The sequence below is a fragment of the Trichoderma harzianum genome (assembly GCF_003025095.1).
Source record: "Trichoderma harzianum CBS 226.95 unplaced genomic scaffold M431scaffold_1, whole genome shotgun sequence".
Classification (NCBI taxonomy): domain Eukaryota; kingdom Fungi; phylum Ascomycota; class Sordariomycetes; order Hypocreales; family Hypocreaceae; genus Trichoderma; species Trichoderma harzianum.
In genome coordinates this window covers 544,879-561,582 of record NW_020209249.1, presented here as the reverse complement: position 1 = coordinate 561,582, position 16,704 = coordinate 544,879, and the positions used below count along the sequence as shown (strand labels likewise).

The window sequence follows — 16,704 nt, the reverse complement described above, 5'->3', positions numbered from 1 at the left end:
TAGACAACTATCTATTATCTATTTATTTAATTATGCACATTATCATAGATGGATCGGAGAACAACATCGTTGATCCATGCACCGTAGGACCAATCATCCCACACAGTAAAGGTAATTGTGCGGCTCTCGCCCTTGTTCAACCAGAAACCGTTCTGGTCAAAGTATCCTCGGACAGTGGTAGGGTAGTCAACCCAGACCCACGCCGCCACACCCTTGGTTGCGGTAATCTTGAACTGGGCAGTCTTTCCGTGGAGCGACTTGCTCATGACCAGACCCGGATCGGCAATGCTGCTCAATCGAAGGCTCTGCTGGTGGAAGAACTTGGTGTGTGTGTATTCTCCTGCCTTGATGGAGATGGAGAGCAAGGCATTGGATGTCGGGTTCTTGCAAGAGAAGAAGGTGGTCAGAGCAGGATAGGTGACCAGGCGGGTGGCATTGATCGGCTGAACATCAAAGTTGACCTTGAACGAACCATCATGGGCAGGCTTGACACCGACAGGAGGATCAACATCAAGAGGGTTACCGTGCCAGTCTACCCACTGGAGCGTGGCAGTTCCCGAAACCTTGTCCCACAAGTCAGAAACGACCCAGACTTCCAAGACATCAGTGGCCTCGTCGTAAAAGGGCCAGACGATGACGGGGTTGAAGATGTCTTTGGCGGCATAGTAGGCCACCTTCTGGCGCAAACTGTGCTCAGTGCTGGACCAAGTCGGGCCGACCCAAATGTCGTTGAACTGCCAGTACAAAGCACCCATTTGGCGGTTAGAAAGACCTGATCCGCGGCGGTAAAAGGCAATCTGGGCCTGGTAGTAGTCAGCCTGGAACACCTGCGAGGTCCACGTCCAGGCGGTGAAGTTGGCCACGGGATCAGCAAGCTCTGGAAGCGGGTACCACAGCTTGATACTGTCAGTGAACTGGTTGATGCCGGCTGCCGATTGCGCGAACCAGTCACTACCACTGCTCAGATGACGGTTATGGTGGCGGACGTAGGACGAGTCAAAGTTGAACTCGCTCTCGGGAATGGCCTCTTGCCAAGAGTAGACAGAGGGCATGGAAGGGAATCCGAATTCGTCAGCAAAACGACCGACAGGATAGCCGCTGTACTGGAAGGCAATGGTTCCATCATAATTGTAAAAGTCAGTGTCGAGGTACACGGCATCCGGGCTCTCCATATAGTCGTATCGAGAAGTTTGAGGGCTGACCGAGTTGAAGTCAAGCTTGGTATAGCCGTGGTAGGTGGACGAGGGGATATAGCTGATGGAATGGGTGTTGGCATAAACACACTTGGCCAGATGCTGCTGGAAGATAGTCTCATAGTCCTCCAACTGGGTGTTGTTTCTGGGGTTGAGCCACCAGCCATAGATGAGATACTCGAGCTCATTGCCTCCTGCCCACAGAGCAAGACTGGGGTGGTGGTTCACACGGCGGGTGTTGTAGTAGGCCTCAGCTTCATACTCGGCAAGGAAGTCAGGAGTGGCAGGGAAGTAGGCTACGGAGAACTGGAACTCGGACCAGAGCAGCAGTCCCATCTCGTCAGCCAAATCATACGCCCAGTCGGGAAGATAGGCACCGGAGGCCCAGATTCGCAGCATGTTGAAGTGGGAGTTGACAGCCAGCTCGAAAGTCTGCTGGATCTTGGTCTGGTTGACACGAGGCCAGAAGACATCGGGAGGGACAAAGTTGGAGCCCTTGGCATACAGCTCATGGCCGTTGATCTCAAACTTCCAGCTGGCTCCGGGAGCGACACCCTTTGCCCTGTCTTCAGGAGTAATGGCGTTGAGGTTGAGAACAATGGTGCGGAAACCAACGCGCTTAGTTACGGTAGCATGCTTGGGGGTTCCCGGGCTGATGAGAGACAGAGTTGCAGTATACAGGGGCTGCTCGCCATAGCCAGAAGGCCACCACAGGTCAACTTTGCTGTTGATGACGGTGTTTCCGGTAATGGTGCCGGCAGACTGGCTAATGTCAACAAGGTTAGCCTCCTTGAGAGTGTGACCCTTGCTGTCGACAATCTTCATGTGGAACTGCGAGCCCTTGGGGAGATCGCCGATGTAATCGATACTGGCGTTGAACACCCAAGGCTTGGACTGATCAGGCGAAAGGTTGGGCATCTGTCCCTGGCGGAAAATGTCAATGGCCGTGTTGGTAATGTACACGGGATCCGTCTTGGCCTTTTGGACAATGTATGCTGGGCGCCATGGTCCGGCTGGTCCAAACACTGGGCCCCAATCCCAGCCAAAGTCACTCTCTTGCTTTCGCATGTAAGTGCGGCCCTGGAACTCCTGTCCATTGTAGCCGTTGGCAGAGTTGACCGTGGCTAAGTATCAGCAAGTGTTAGCAGAAAGATTTCCAAGCAGGGATATGAGAATGAGGTGTCCATTAGGGTTGCAACGCACCAAGATCGCTTCTCTGCGAAATGTCGAGCACAATCTTGCTCGCAGAACCAAAGTTCAAGCTGAGGACTGGGTCACCCTTGCACTGGGGGAGAATGTCGCTGACGTCGAATGTGTATTTGCGGAACTGGTTCTTTGTATCGCCGACTTTCTGACCGCAGAGCTTGATCTCACAGAAAGTGTCGAGACCTTCAAAGACAAGCCATGAAGTCAATCCGCTTCCAGACTTGCTGTTTGTGGATGCTCCAGTCAGCTTCAAAATCACAACTTGTAACCCACAGCCGTTGAATTAGACCAAGGTACTTACAGTCCTTTGAGCGGTCCAGACGTATATGTCCAGTTCATTCTCTGGACCCAGAATTGGTTCCACTCATTGAAGCCATAGATGGGGTCGTCGATGACGCCCGCCGCCAACAAGTCGAGATGAGCATGTGAAGGCAGCTTGCCAGGCACGGTGGCGTTGACGCCGTTGCTCACCGTCCACGAAACATCACTCAGGTTAAAGATGCTTTGTGCGCTAACGCAGCTCGCCACAAGGGAGAGGGCTGCTAAGAACCGGCCCATTGTGCCAAGTTTCTTGCAACTAGACTCTAGACAAAGAGAGTTGTCGGCAATGGCTGTTATTTCGGGTTTTCAACTTAGACAGCGAAACGCCGAGCATATATACAAACAGACAATATCAAGGCGGATAAAGAAGAGCACAATAACGACACAGTTTCCGTCACGTAAGAGAAACCTGCAGAGAGCTGTCATAGCTTGGAGAATTCACGTCTTGTTACATCGTGACAATTCCGCCCTCGCACAGTTTCCGTGTGAGTAAACGAAAAATATCAGGAATAAATTAAATGACAAAGTTGGGGAATCATGCATCTCGTTTCGGTGCTTTCCTGATACCGATTTTCTCTCCGCCAGGAGGGTGTCTCAATCTCAATCCCTGCTCACACTACCGGAGCCAATGACCGATGACGATGATGAAGAACTACACATAAGCATACACATAACGCTAGCCCCCCGCCTCCACACTTTACCATTATGGTTATATTTATGAAATCAGGAAACGGAAAACATGACGCTCGCTTTCGCCCTTGAAGCTGTAGCTGATCGGCTTTCGGGTAACTCTGCTAGGCTTTCGCAGTGACAGCCCAATTACCCGTCGTGCCTCTTTTTTCTTGGCCTTGTGAGCTTTTCCGAAATGACGAGTCCACTTTTTACGGAGTTAACCAAGGCTAACTTGGGCTTATGAGAGCTTCTGTGGGGGATTAGCTCTAGTGGAACTCGAACTCGAATGACAAAGGCTGAAGCGACAGCCAGCTAGAGGATTGTTGGTTAGAAGCACATGTCATCGGCGAATAAGGCGATTCGAGGGCTCCATTTGAAGCCAGGAACTAGATATGAAAACAGCAATCTACCCCTGGCTTCAGTCATACCACTAGCAGCACTACGAGTCCGAGCTTGCAAAGAAAAAAGCAATCGATCATGGGGTAATACATGGGGTACTCAATTCATTCGTGGGGTCTCCATGGGGGAGATTAGTGATTCACGGATGGCTTCTTGAGGGGTAGACTGGGCCAATGCTCCATTAGGAAGGTTGCTGAACGCGGGGAAGACAACAAAGGGAAAAGCGGACAAGACAATTATACGAGTTGGACGAGGATTTGTTCGGCATTGGTGACAGAGCAGCCGAATATGGGACATAATTCGGGCGGAAGTGGTTGATGGAGCTTCATTCGGATGGATTTGAGGGGGGAAAAGCTGGGCAATTGAGAGCCCTGTCCAGATGTCATTGAGTTCCTCCTCCCCCCAGCAAATGGGAGATATATCCGTGGGCACTAGGTAAGGTTTTGCCGTGGAGAAACATGCCACTAGCACAGACACGGCGGAAGTGGAGGAATGAATATTTACTTGAGCTTTTGCCTGGCGAAAGTTGCGGAGAGGCTTTCCGCACCTTGTGAGCTTCGGGACAAGTCGAGCAAGACTATTTACTCTGCTCCGTCCACTAGTCTGACAGCCTTCTCCGTGCCTTTTGCCGTCAGTCTCGCCGGCTTCCGATAGTAAAGGCGCGCCGGGGAAGCACTTGTTATAAATAATAGTCTTCGCAAGGAGACGTTCCCATTTGTTCAAGAGTTTTACAACTCTGACAACGACAGGACAAGACAGGACAAGGCTTTCAACGACAGAGCGTGCAAGCGCAACAAAGTCTTTACACCACCATGGCATCAGCCGTTGTTCTCTCTCTTGCGGCGGCCGCGCTGCTCCAGCCCGTCGCTGGAACAAACACCGGCACGGCCCATTGTTCTGACGCCTCTTACACGCCTGGTTCCGTCTACTTCACGGAGCAGTGCTACAACGACATCCAGAACTGCATCGCCAAGTTGTCAGCCAGTCCCTCAACAGTCGACTGCAATGGCGACAACATCAGCATGCAGCAGCAGGCCAACACGGGAGCCGTTGGTTCGGCCCAGAACAGCGACGTCAGCGTCTCTTTCAAGAGCATGGTTGACCTCTGTCTCTTGAGCGGCTCGACAAGTGCAACTTGGGGCTGGAGCGACAACCAATGGTACTGGCTCTGGACTAGCGGTGCTTGTTACACCAGCGAGGCTGGAAACGGCGCCATCAAGACTCGACCTGCTCCTTACTGTCTGCAGGACCGTGACTCTTCGCTGCCAGACTGCTACCCTCAGCCCAAGCCTGCTGGTGGCCCATTGAAGGTTTTGAAGACGGTGAAGACGAAGAATGGCTTCACCAAGTCTGCTCGAGGCTGGAACACGTATGGAGCTCAAGCTTTGACCAATGGCTCCACGCTTATCCCGTCTTTTGCTGGCCAGTCCGGTCTGTACTATACGCAAAAGTTTGTCGAAACCCAGTGCGGTGTTTTGGCCAACCCCAAGTTCAAGGCTGCTGGCTATGACATGTGCAGTCTTGACTCTGGCTGGCAGTCGTTCGACACGGTCGACCCCCACGGCCGCATCACCTACAACACGACTCGCTTTAACATGCCCCAGCTCGGCCCGTGGCTACACAACAAGGGCTTGAAGTTTGGTCTTTACATTACTCCTGGTGTGCCCTGCCAGGCTGCCAACAAGACCATCTTGGGCACTGACATTACTGTCGGATCCGTCTTTAACGGCAACTTTGACCAGATTCTGTGCCAGTTTGATTACAGCAAGGACGGTGTTCAGCAGTGGCACGATTCTACTGTAGCTCTGTGGGCCTCTTGGGGTGTTGACATGATCAAGGTGAGTACTAAAGATGGAAAATCCACATGATGAGATGACAACTGACAAACCCGGCAGCTCGACTACATTACCCCTGGTTCTCCTCAGAACGGCGCCATGCTGGGATGCCAAAACTCTGACGCCGTCGTGGCGTACCAAAAGGCCATCGCCAAGACGGGTAAGAACATCCGCCTGAACATCTCGTGGAAGCTTTGCCGTAACGAGACCTGGCTGCCTGTCTGGAGTGGATTGTCCGAGTCCATGCGTACCGACCAGGACATCAACAACTATGGCCACGAGACGTTTTTGGCCTGGTCAGTTGCTCAGCGCGCCATTGACAACTACCGCCAATACATTGGCCTGCAGCTTCAGCGAAACCAGCCTTTAACCATCTACCCTGACATGGACAACCTGTTTGCTGCTGGCCCTACAAAGCTGGTCGGCGTCAACGACACCATGCGAACTACCGTCATGAACCACTGGCTCGGTGCTGGAGCCAACCTGATTCTCGGCAACGATCTTACTCAGACCGACGCGCTTGGCTGGAAGCTTCTGACTAGCCCCCAGTCTATCGCTGCCGCTGACTTCTTCGCCAAGTACCCCATGCAGCCCCGAAACCCTCGCACTGGTAACAACCTTGCTCAGCAGCTGCAGGCCTGGATCGGTGGACCTAGTGACAACGGCAAGGAGGCTTACGTTTTGATTGCCAACCTGGGACCTGATCAGGGTTCTGGAGGCTTCAACACTCAGCTGTATGGAAGACAGACGGTGACTGTTTCCTTGGCTGCTCTTGGTCTGAGCTGCTCACAGTGGAAGTTTACTGATGTGTGGTCGGGTAACTCGACCAAGGTGGACAACTACTACACTGCTTACCTGACTGAGGGTGAGTCGCAACTACTGCATTTGACCAAGAACTAGGTTATGGGAGTTTAGAGACGATTAGAATGTTTGAGTAGTAATAGCATAACGAATTTATTGCCTGCATGTCTGTTGCTAATTCACAAGTACACTATATCTCGCAATTATGCGAACGAATGTGACGCACTTGGCGTCAATATTTACTGAGCGGAAGAAGAGTTCAGGTTCTGAGTTGCCTGGATCTTGGGAACCGCACCGAATCGCTGGTTACCCTGATCGAAGATCTAGTTTTTAATTAGCATGCTTATTATCCAAAAACGAGGGTGCAGAGATCTCAAGACTCACCGCATAAACAGACTTCAGGAACACGTCGCCGAGAATGTCAAAGGGGTTGCTTCCCCTGGACTGAACACCACCGTACCAGTTGTTGTCGTCTGCTGGGGCAAACGCCAGATCCTCAGGCTGGATGACAAACTGAGTGTCTCCAACGGAAACCTTGAATTCGGGGAGGCTTGACACGTCGGTGCTCATGGGGAAGACGTAGCCTTGCTGTTGGTCGTCGTAAGTAGCTCCGGGAATGGCCTTGTACAGAGCATCGCAGACCTCGTCTGAGACGAGAGCGAGGGTGGTTCCGGTATCGGCGATGGCAGAGTTGCCGGATTGTGAGATGGCCTGGCCATTGACGGAAGAGCTAGTTGAGGGGAACATCCAGAAGCCTTGGGAGTTGTCGACGTCAGTCCAGGCGATGTCTTGGCCAGAGACTGTGACAAGATCCTGATCGATGTAGCCAAAGGTGTAGAAGGACTCTGCATTTGCATCACGCTCGCTGTAGAACGCAGCAGTGAACAGCTCTGCGTTGCTAGGAACATCATCCTGAGTAATCATGTTCGCAACAGGCGTGTTAGCAGGAGTAGATCGTCCATTCGTAGCAACAGTGTTGATGGACGGCCAAGCAAGACCCAGAAGACCATCGCCGGTGCCCTGGGCGAATTGCGCGGCGAGCTTGGAGGCGAGCTCGACGGTCTGGTTCTTGATGGTGAGGCCGCCGATGGTGACGTTGTCGGAGCCGCAGTCGCCGGAGGCGGAGGAGCCGTCGCCGTAGGAGATTTGCCAGGTCTGGCCGGAGAGCTTCTTGAATGTGGAGGATTCAGATGGGTTGAAGATGGTGTGGTTCTTTTGGAGGCTCTTGCTGAGTTCTGTGGAGAAGACCTGATTACTGTTGTTAGCTTCAGTTGTGTCCTGAAAATTAGAGGGATGAACTCACCCAGAGATCTGATGAACCGGTGTCAAAGTCTAGCAGCAGCTTCTGTCCGGGCGTTCCAATAGTAACCTCGCACAAGTACTCAGAGTCATTCTGCTGATCCTCGGCGCCAACTTCTCCCTTCTCCGTTCCGTTGGCATCAAGAGCTCCATGGTGGTTCTTCTTCTTGTGCAGCGCCTTTGTGATGTGAACGCGGCCACCGACGGGGGCGTTGTAGTCTGGGTGAACGAGGCCCCGCTGGTGAACCCGGTGCTCCTGGAAGTACGGGCCGGGCTTGGTGGGCTCAAAGCCGAAGCGGTTGAGGAGGTAGACGTAGGACTTTGTGCCGTGGCGCTTATAGTTTTTGTTGCGGATGGCGGTGATTTTGTGGAGGCCGCGGTCGAGGCGGAACTTGGCCTGGGCTTGGAAGATGGCCTCCATGTTGTGAGTGAATAAGTGAGTTAGGTGAGATTATGAGTGAGTTGATGGGAATAAGACGATGAGTGAGATGGTTACAAAGTGAGTGAGTGAATTCTGTGACAGACTGATGGACTGAACTTCTTTATACCCTAGAATAGCACGCGGGGAATGTGGATTTATTTATATCACGTCGAGCTTCGTCCTGTTCAAACAATTCAACGCTGCTCAAAAGTTATATCCCAATACATACGCAGTGCTCCGTCAGTGCATATCAGATCGTCACATTGGCCCTCCGCCTTATCAGGCGCATGACAAGCGTCCGATTATGTTGTTGCCTTCCACTCTAACGCGCGTTTTACCGTAGCATCACCAGATTCCCGCCATATGACTGGCTGCGCGTGTTGTGTCGCACCGCATGATGCGGGCTCTTCTGCCCTTTCTCCTGTTTCGTCATCCCATCTGCTTCCGTCAGTGTGACGCTGCAAGACTCAATGCGGGCAATGGCATAACCTATAAGAGAAGCTGAAAGAGAAACAAGGTCCAGGCTTCTCGTGGCTGTGATTCGAACGGCGCATAAAGTGCGTGCGGAGACAGCAGTGCCGAGTGCCGAGTAGCGGCAAAGGCGTTGCACTCATTTGGTATCAAGGCCCGGCCCGGGTGTTCCACAGCCGCTGGAGTCGCACAGACTTTAGCCAGCCAATGGCGAGGCACATCTCGAGTTCTAGATGGCTGGATTGGGTTCCAGATTCGCCCGTGAGTTGAGCCCGTGGGCTGTGTCTCAACTTGTTTTCAGCTGCGTATGTTCATCACGGGCATGACGCTATTCCGAGAACGTCATATCCGGCTCTCATAATCTCTCTTTTGTGTTCTGCCGTCATCATTGTTTCCAGCATAGATATCCGAAAGTGGAGATGACTTCATCCGGCACAAGCGGCTCGCACTAACAGGCGAAACAGATGGTTGTCTGAGCACTGGCACCCCGCAGTGTATCTGTCCTATTAGTTCGCGACTTATCGCCACTTGAATCATAGCTTATGCGGCCCCTGTTTCAGTATGCGATGAGATAGGTGTTTAGCTCTATTTCTAAGTATAGTAAGGTTGTCAAATAAGCTGTCATGGCTTGTTCACTAAAGTGTCAGAACCAAATGTGAGACCAAGTGATTGGAGCCGCGTGTACGTTGAATCACGATGAGCGTGAGAATGAATGACAATGTCAATATATTCATAACATGTAAATCGCCAGGATGTGTATGCGCGATGATGTTGTCTTGTTTTTTGCATGAAGGAGATGTCATAATTATGTTGGCATTTCTGACAGGTTCATTTTCCCGACTTTTTGGTGGTTTCCATCTTTTGCATTTCTCTTGGCATATATTTTTTTTCCTGATTTTGTAAGTCAAAAACAAGAATCTAGTGATTGAGATGTCGTTAAGTGACGCGTAACGAAAGAGGCAATGCCCAGGTACCGGCGTGAGATGATCTTCAAAGTCGGAGGCTAGTGCGCATCATATATTGGCCCCCGAGTCATAAACATCCCCGGGGATTTATTATGTCTCTAAGATGCCAATATTGAACATTATATGCGGCGGAGAAAATATCGGCATCGTTGACATGATGAATATCAAAACACGCGGCCCCTAGCTTGATTATCTCATCGCCGGAATCCGGAATCTCCGTATCTAATCTCAATAATACGTACCCCCATATTCAGAGGTACCTGCATGTTGAAGAGTATAGAACATTGGCCACGATTGTTATTTCATTCGGCATTGGAGATCAATTTATAGGAAATAAAGTCTTAATATTGTAGTATCAATTCAAATCGAAACGGCATACGGAGTATCATTCAAGTGGACTATATATAGGCATGAGATCCATCAGGTATTGTGCATCATGTACTTTAGAAACCCTTGACTAATCCATCGATTGTCGTAAGTAACAAGTCATCGTTGATAATCTGCTCCTTCTTGGCCTTGAGCTCATCCACGTCCCAGTCTGCCCAAACAAATCTCCCACTCAAAAACTCTGCCTCATCAGAAGCAAGCCAAGCAAAAAATTGCCCTGTAAGCTTTCCATCCGTCATACCGTTAGGAGGCGCCGGAAGACCCGTCTTAGCATAGCCATCGGTCTCGACGCTGCCGGGGTGGACGTTGATGAACCGAACCTCAGGATGCTCGAAACGGAGCAGCTCAAAGACCCGTGCTTGGCCCATTTTACTGGTAGCGTACCCTGACCATCCAGGAAGTGGAAATCGCATGTGAATACCGATGGTGGAAAGGCTGATAACGGTGGCACTCTTGCCTTCGGGCTTGGCTCGAAGGAATTGTTGTGTGACGATTGCCGTCCCTAGAATGTTGATCTCGAAGCCTTTCCACCAGCTCTTCAAATCCTCCTTAATGAACGGCCCCTCGTCAGGAAAGTGGCCGGCGTTGTTTATCACGATATCAGGAGCCCCAAACTCCTTGAAGATGGAGGCAATCTTTGCTTCATCCGTAATATCGGCTGAGAACGCCTCAAATGTGGTCTTAGGAAAAGCCTCTTGAAAGTTCTTCTTGGTCTTGTTTAGGCGCTCAAGGTCACGACCGACGAGAGCAATTCGAGATACACCCGCTGCCGCAAGCTCACGTGTGATGTGCTCTCCTACGCCTCGGCCGGCGCCTGTGATGAGAGCAGATTTTCCAGTCAGTGGATTAGCTGCCACAGCCTTGGTGAGGGCCTCGTAAGGCTTAACGTGAGTGGTAGCAAATGAGGCCATGGTTTTGTATAGTCAATGAAACGGATAAAGATGGGACAGAATTAAAAGCTTTCACCTCGATTGGGGTCCGGCTCTTTATAGTGTGTTATCTCTATCCAACGATTAATTTGTATGAAGACGGCCAATAAATACCGAATGCAACTTCAACATCTCTTACAAAGCAACGGCGATCTTGAGAAACAGTGGCTAAACTCATTGTGGAAGATTTTAGAGGGTTAATTTTCCGAGTGACGAATCTGTGGGAATTACTCCCCGCCAAATACTACAGCAACATGTCACTGTGTTGGCGTATAGTATGCCAAGCGTACACCAAACTGACAACTGTTGGCATTGTCTGGAAGATGAGAGACAGTTGTGCGAATCTGTTGCGTCTGTGTGCGAATGTCATGGAGTAATCTTGCATAGATGGCTCCATCGCGTAGAATGAAGCTAGATGTATCCTTGTTGATGTCCATAAACCTATATATATATTGAAAGCACGTTATAAGCTTATGATCCCGGCGCTGATCATGAGTGGGTGCGGGAGGTGCGGGAGGTGCGGCACTAGCGGTGATTTTCGAGCTCCTTTCGGACGGATTTTCACTTGCCGTTGGCACTTCATATATAATCTTTTACTCCTTATGGTTAGCGGTTGAGGTTTCGGCTACTATCTGATAGCATGTGGAATCCTTCATCCTTCCCGCTGGTGTAGGTATCTTGTTAAAAGCTCAACCTAGATGTACCTGTAGTTGGGGGCTGCAGATACCCGAGTTGCTCCGATTCGTGGAATATCATTGGAGCAGGCCTTGTGAGGAAAGTGGAATACATCTTTAAGCATGATTACTATTTCCCCATAGTTTGAGTATTAACAATGACCTTGTCCTATAAGTTCATGGTTGTTATGATTGAACTTGGCACCCACCGTTGCAGGCGGCATAGGATAGTAATTCTGCGGCTTGTAGCTTTTAAGTAGCACCTAATCTTTCCAGCCGGGGTGTATCAGGCGTGTCGCACGAAATCCATTATTCATTTGGAATCTTTCGTATCATAATGTTGATTACCCAAGCCTTCCAGCATCTATTGCCAGTTATAGCATGTGTGTCATTATGTCACTGCATCTTTGATCTACCCGTCCGACCCACCTCGACTGCGGGTTTCGGTCTCGACCAAGTCCGCACCACTGTCCATTGATCCAGGATGTTAGTTATGTAATCTGACTGAAGACTCGGTGCCCTCACAGCTCAATTAATACGTATGGATATCAGGATGTTGAAGTGTGTTGAATAGCCAGTTAGCCACTATCTAGCATAAATTTCTAGCTAAGTGATTCACAGTAGAATTTCCTTGTCTATTTTCTTTTATTTTTCTGAAGGAGCAAAAGAATTGTTCAAACTCAGTGTTCCCGTCAATCTTACTATTCATAATTCGCGGCAGTCGAATTCCTCTAGTAGGAAGCGAAGTAGAATGCGAAAGGCTGCTGTCGCTGCTTCATTCCCTGCATATTATAGTAGCAAAATAGAATGATGAGCGCAATGAGCGCGACTACAAGGAATGAAGAGCCTGATAATAAAAGTATATCGGAATAGGTATACGAAAGACTGCTACGGCATACTACCCTACGATGACTCCGCTATGCTTACCACACAAGCACGCTTACCATGCTACGTTCGCCGTGTCATATTATAGTCAATAGATGGTATTACAGCTTTCCTATCGTTTTGAACTATGTGCATTCGGGTAATGCCTAATTTGGCAATTTGCACGATACAATTTGGTACGTGATGCAACACATACCATATAAGGTATTACTGGAATAACAAGAGACACTCAAGGACCCCACGCCGCTGCCAAGGATTTGACCAGGACTTCAAAATGGCGGGGTGCATCTTTTACTGGAATAATTTAGTATCTATTAAAATATCATTCTGTGCGTATTTAAGTCGTATTATGTAAATAGGACACACCTAATTACATCCGACCAATAAAGGAAATATTGTTCGAGAGGGGGGAAGACAAACTGTATATCGTGAGAGATTGCAAGCCGCGTCACCTCCGTGCGATTTTTGATAGGGGCAATAAATGTACCCGAATATCCTTGTCGTTACACTAGGCCGTGAATGATGAATCCTACAGACCACTCCTTTATCGACTGACCCACCAGTCGGAGTACGATGACTAGGAGCTTAATAAGAGATTGTCGGGAAATTGTAGCAACCATTGAGATTGAAAGGGAATACAAGATAGATCTACACGATCCGATCGTCGCTACTTTCAAAGCTCAGCAACATGCATCGAGGAACTTGATATCAGTTTATATAGGCTGAGCTTACAAACAACGATTCCATGTTCACGTCGCTGTACGGACAATATTACAATGCAGAGAAGAGTTCAGCATTTAAAGATTCTATAGGTGAGTCTGGTATGAGGTGAATTAATATACAAGTGCCATTTCCGACCAAACGACTAGTAAAAAAATGTTTATATCAGTTCGGAAACCCTTGTTCCGCCACCATTTGCTCCCACTGCAACCATTGATTCGGATCAGTCTCAAAAGAGAATAAATTTGGAAAATACTGCGATTCCGAAAACCCGGTATCAAGATAGTCTGCATACGAGAATTTCTCGATGCCAACCGAATGCCGAGTAACGGGCCTCGCTTCCGCCTTGTCACTCTTCGCCACGGCTTCAGATTCCGCCTTGAGCCTCTGCCACTCCCTGATCTCGTTGATATAGTCGGGCGTCACTGGCTCTGGAAGGCCCTCGGCTTTCGAAGCTGCCATGTAACTATCCCAAACCTCGAGCGTCCACTTGCCCAGTGCCACATAGACGGACCCGGTGAATTCCTCCAACACCTGAGGGCAGCGCGTAAAGACGATTGCAATCAGCTGCCACGCTCTTTCGACGTCGGGCCCCGTTTTGCGGCAGCGAACTTCGATGAGAAGGTAGAGCATTGTGTTCCATAGGTAACTAGTGCCGATTTGCCACATGTACTTGTCCACACCCATGTGGCCTCCTTGTATCAGATTCGCATATTCCAACAGTTTCATGGCGTTGAAAAATGCTACATCGTGGTCTTTCTGAGTGGCTTTCGCGGAATGATGAGCGAATTGCCGAATATTATGAGCAAAAAGCCTCATCTTACATACTGCTGATCGGATCATAACAGAAATAAAGGTGTGCAGCGAATTCGCAAGGTCGCAGTACCGCAAGTACTTCTTTTCCAGGTGATCCTCAACGGCGTCTATGAGGCTGTCCTTTCTGGCGACTGAAATATCGGGGTTATACAGCATCTCCCAGCGCAAATCAGTCGGATACGGGTCTGCAAACTTGCACAAAGTCTCCATAATCTCGCATTTGAGCAGGCAAAGAGAAATTCCAGTGATACCGTTGCGCTCGCTTGGCAGTTTCTTCATGTCTGGGAGGAGTTCTTCATCGTCCACGTTGATGGGCTTTTGTGTATCGCCGTTGGATATTTCTGGAGATGGCTTGGTGCCCATCACATCAGCTGTGCGACAGTCGACATGGGCAAGATGCCACCAGAGGCGCCTTCGCATTTCTGTTTCAAAGGGAGAGAGGCCGAGAAATGTGCCGTCTCGGTGAAGGCCCATTTTGCGAGCAAGGCGGATGGCCACGCCTGATAGGATGTAGAGAGTGTCGCATCGATACGTGTTCCTGACACAAACCTGTTGTTTTAGAAGGTCAGCTGCACGATACGCGTATAAAAAGTGTTTGAGGCTCAAGAGCATACCGTAAAGATACTAAATGCTTGCAGCGTCATCAGATTCGATGTAGACACAAACCTGGCATTGATCAAGGCTTGTCGAGTTGCAACGCGATACCGAGACATAATGGTCGTCAACGACAATCCAAACAGATTCTGACATTCATCTTCCTTCAACGAGCTGATTGTCACCAGATAAAACGCAAAGATGAGCGACTCCAAACTTTTTGGTATGTTGTCAGGGTGTCGAAGCGCATTCGTCACGGAGACCCAAAACGTGGGAAGATGCAGGATTTTCATCATAGGATCCACCCGATCCGCGTAAATCTCTTTTAATTTTGAGAGCAGTTGCGGAGTAGCGTGCAGCTTTGAAAGGTTTTCAATCTTGTCAGTGTGCTCCTGTTCGAAGAATAATCCGCCTTCATCGATGTGGTTGTCTTGCTCGACAGGAACGGCCTCTCCCACGTCGTTGAAATTGGTAGATTCCGGATGCTGAAACTATAGATGGATTAAAGTCAGCAAACAGCCTGTTGGGATATAAAGAAAGATTTTCACTTACATCGTCTGACAAATTGGACCAGAGGGCACTAAACAGCATGTAAGAGTCCGCCTTTGTTGAATGTGCATTCACTGGTGACCGACCATACCTATCAAAGTATCTCGATGCTCCCTCCTTGATGATAAACTTTGGTTTAATATCTTCAGGCATTATGCAACACCCCTGCATCCTCATCGCCGACATGCTTCCACTCGACTCTGGTGTAATACTTTGAGGCTCTGTTTCGGTTTCAGACATATCAGAGTCATCATCACAAGGCTCAATCTTGGCGCCATATGCCTTGAGCATCTCCTCATATCGTTTCACCCGCGCATGGAGCGTCTCTCGCGGAGGCTTCGTCCGCTTCCTCTTGCCACGTACCGGGGCAACGAAGCTGCATTGCCTCTCCGCTTTAACGCAGTTCAGACACGGAGTTCGCCTGTCACATTTGACTTTTCGCTGACGGCAACTTAGACAGGAGAATCCCTTCAAGTCGGTTTCTGGCCGCTTCGGGGTGTCGGCCATAACAACTTGCTGCATGTCCATGACTATGACTGTTTTTTTTTCTCTCGGTGTTAAAACTAAGTCCACAACTCCGAAAGTTCAAAATTAAGGAGCGAGAAATGGCATCTGGTTCTGCCTAGTTTTATGTTGTCAGGAGGAGAGTTCGTGTAGATTCCTTCGGGGTTCGGGCGTGAAATTTTGCATTTTTGAGCCCCGAGAGGCGGATCGGTTCTAGCGCCACACGGTATAAGATTGCATGAAATCCTCCTTATGGGTTTAACAATGGTATGTTTCCACAGGCTTCCAAGTTGTGGAAATTGATTTTCGACTTTAAGAATTTGTTTGCAAGAATTGCAAGATTCTCTCGAAGCCATCATGTCGAAATCATCGTTGGATGCGGATGAAAAGCCTCCCACGGCAACCACCGAGACCAGCACCGTGAAGATGGAGGCCCCTCCGGAGTATCCCTCCAATCAGAAGCGAATCCTTGTCATGGTGGCTCTTTACTTGGCAATCTTCTTGGTAACCCTGGTATGGAAGATCGATCGAATGGGAGCTTCTCAGCACACACACTCAGCTGTTTAGCGCTTATTGCCAGATTCAATCCAATCGCTAACTTGCTGTTTGCTTCTCTAGGACCAAAACATCCTATCGACCGCTATCCCTCGCATCACGGACGAGTTCCATTCGCTAAACGACGTTGGCTGGTATGGCACGGCATATCTACTCACCATGTGCGGCTTCCAGCTGGTCATGGGCAAGGTCTACAAATACTACCCTGCAAAACCAGTGTTTCTCGGCGGCGTTGTTCTCTTTGAAGTTGGTTCTGCCGTTTGCGGTGCAGCTCCTAGTTCTGTTGCCTTTATTATTGGCCGTGCAATCGCTGGCTTGGGGTCTTCTGGCATGTTTTCGGGGCTCATGGTCATCATGTTCAACGTAATTCCGCTACAGCAGAGACCGGTATACCAAGGTCTTTTCGGAGCCGTTTTCGCCGTTGCATCTGTCATCGGACCCGTGATTGGAGGTACTTTTACAGACAAGGTTACGTGGAGATGGTGTTTCTACATCAACCTGCCGATCG

General features: G+C 49.6%; 5 protein-coding genes across 5 annotated transcripts; 1 reads left to right on the top strand and 4 right to left on the bottom strand.

Annotated features, from left to right (window-relative positions):
• Positions 1-26: 26 nt before the first annotated feature.
• M431DRAFT_488862 (glycoside hydrolase family 2 protein) lies at positions 27-2,957 on the bottom strand (the record flags this gene model as incomplete). Its single annotated transcript, XM_024916615.1, has 3 exons — positions 27-2,317; positions 2,397-2,611; positions 2,701-2,957. The coding sequence occupies 3 exons, from the start codon at positions 2,955-2,957 to the stop codon at positions 27-29; spliced, it is 2,763 nt and encodes a 920-aa protein (XP_024779774.1).
• Positions 2,958-4,603: 1,646 nt separating this feature from the next.
• M431DRAFT_71962 (glycoside hydrolase family 27 protein) lies at positions 4,604-6,526 on the top strand (the record flags this gene model as incomplete). Its single annotated transcript, XM_024921970.1, has 2 exons — positions 4,604-5,629; positions 5,687-6,526. The coding sequence occupies 2 exons, from the start codon at positions 4,604-4,606 to the stop codon at positions 6,524-6,526; spliced, it is 1,866 nt and encodes a 621-aa protein (XP_024779773.1).
• Positions 6,527-6,568: 42 nt separating this feature from the next.
• M431DRAFT_103277 (hypothetical protein) lies at positions 6,569-8,637 on the bottom strand. Its single transcript, XM_024911513.1, has 3 exons — positions 7,731-8,637; positions 6,812-7,675; positions 6,569-6,750 (listed from the first exon to the last, which is right to left on the bottom strand). Exons 1-3 carry the CDS (start codon positions 8,145-8,147, stop codon positions 6,667-6,669), a joined length of 1,365 nt encoding a protein of 454 aa, XP_024779772.1. The 5' UTR covers positions 8,148-8,637; the 3' UTR covers positions 6,569-6,666.
• A 1,305-nt stretch (positions 8,638-9,942) lies between these two features.
• On the bottom strand, positions 9,943-10,903 carry M431DRAFT_502215 (hypothetical protein). The gene has a single exon (XM_024918125.1). It carries the CDS (start codon positions 10,879-10,881, stop codon positions 10,027-10,029), a length of 855 nt encoding a protein of 284 aa, XP_024779771.1. The 5' UTR covers positions 10,882-10,903; the 3' UTR covers positions 9,943-10,026.
• A 2,440-nt stretch (positions 10,904-13,343) lies between these two features.
• Positions 13,344-16,344, bottom strand: M431DRAFT_488858 (hypothetical protein; the record flags this gene model as incomplete). The annotated part of the gene is made up of 5 exons (XM_024916614.1): positions 13,344-14,543; positions 14,609-15,079; positions 15,141-15,168; positions 15,229-15,619; positions 16,323-16,344. The coding sequence occupies 5 exons, from the start codon at positions 16,342-16,344 to the stop codon at positions 13,344-13,346; spliced, it is 2,112 nt and encodes a 703-aa protein (XP_024779770.1).
• Between the last annotated feature and the right edge of the window lie 360 nt (positions 16,345-16,704).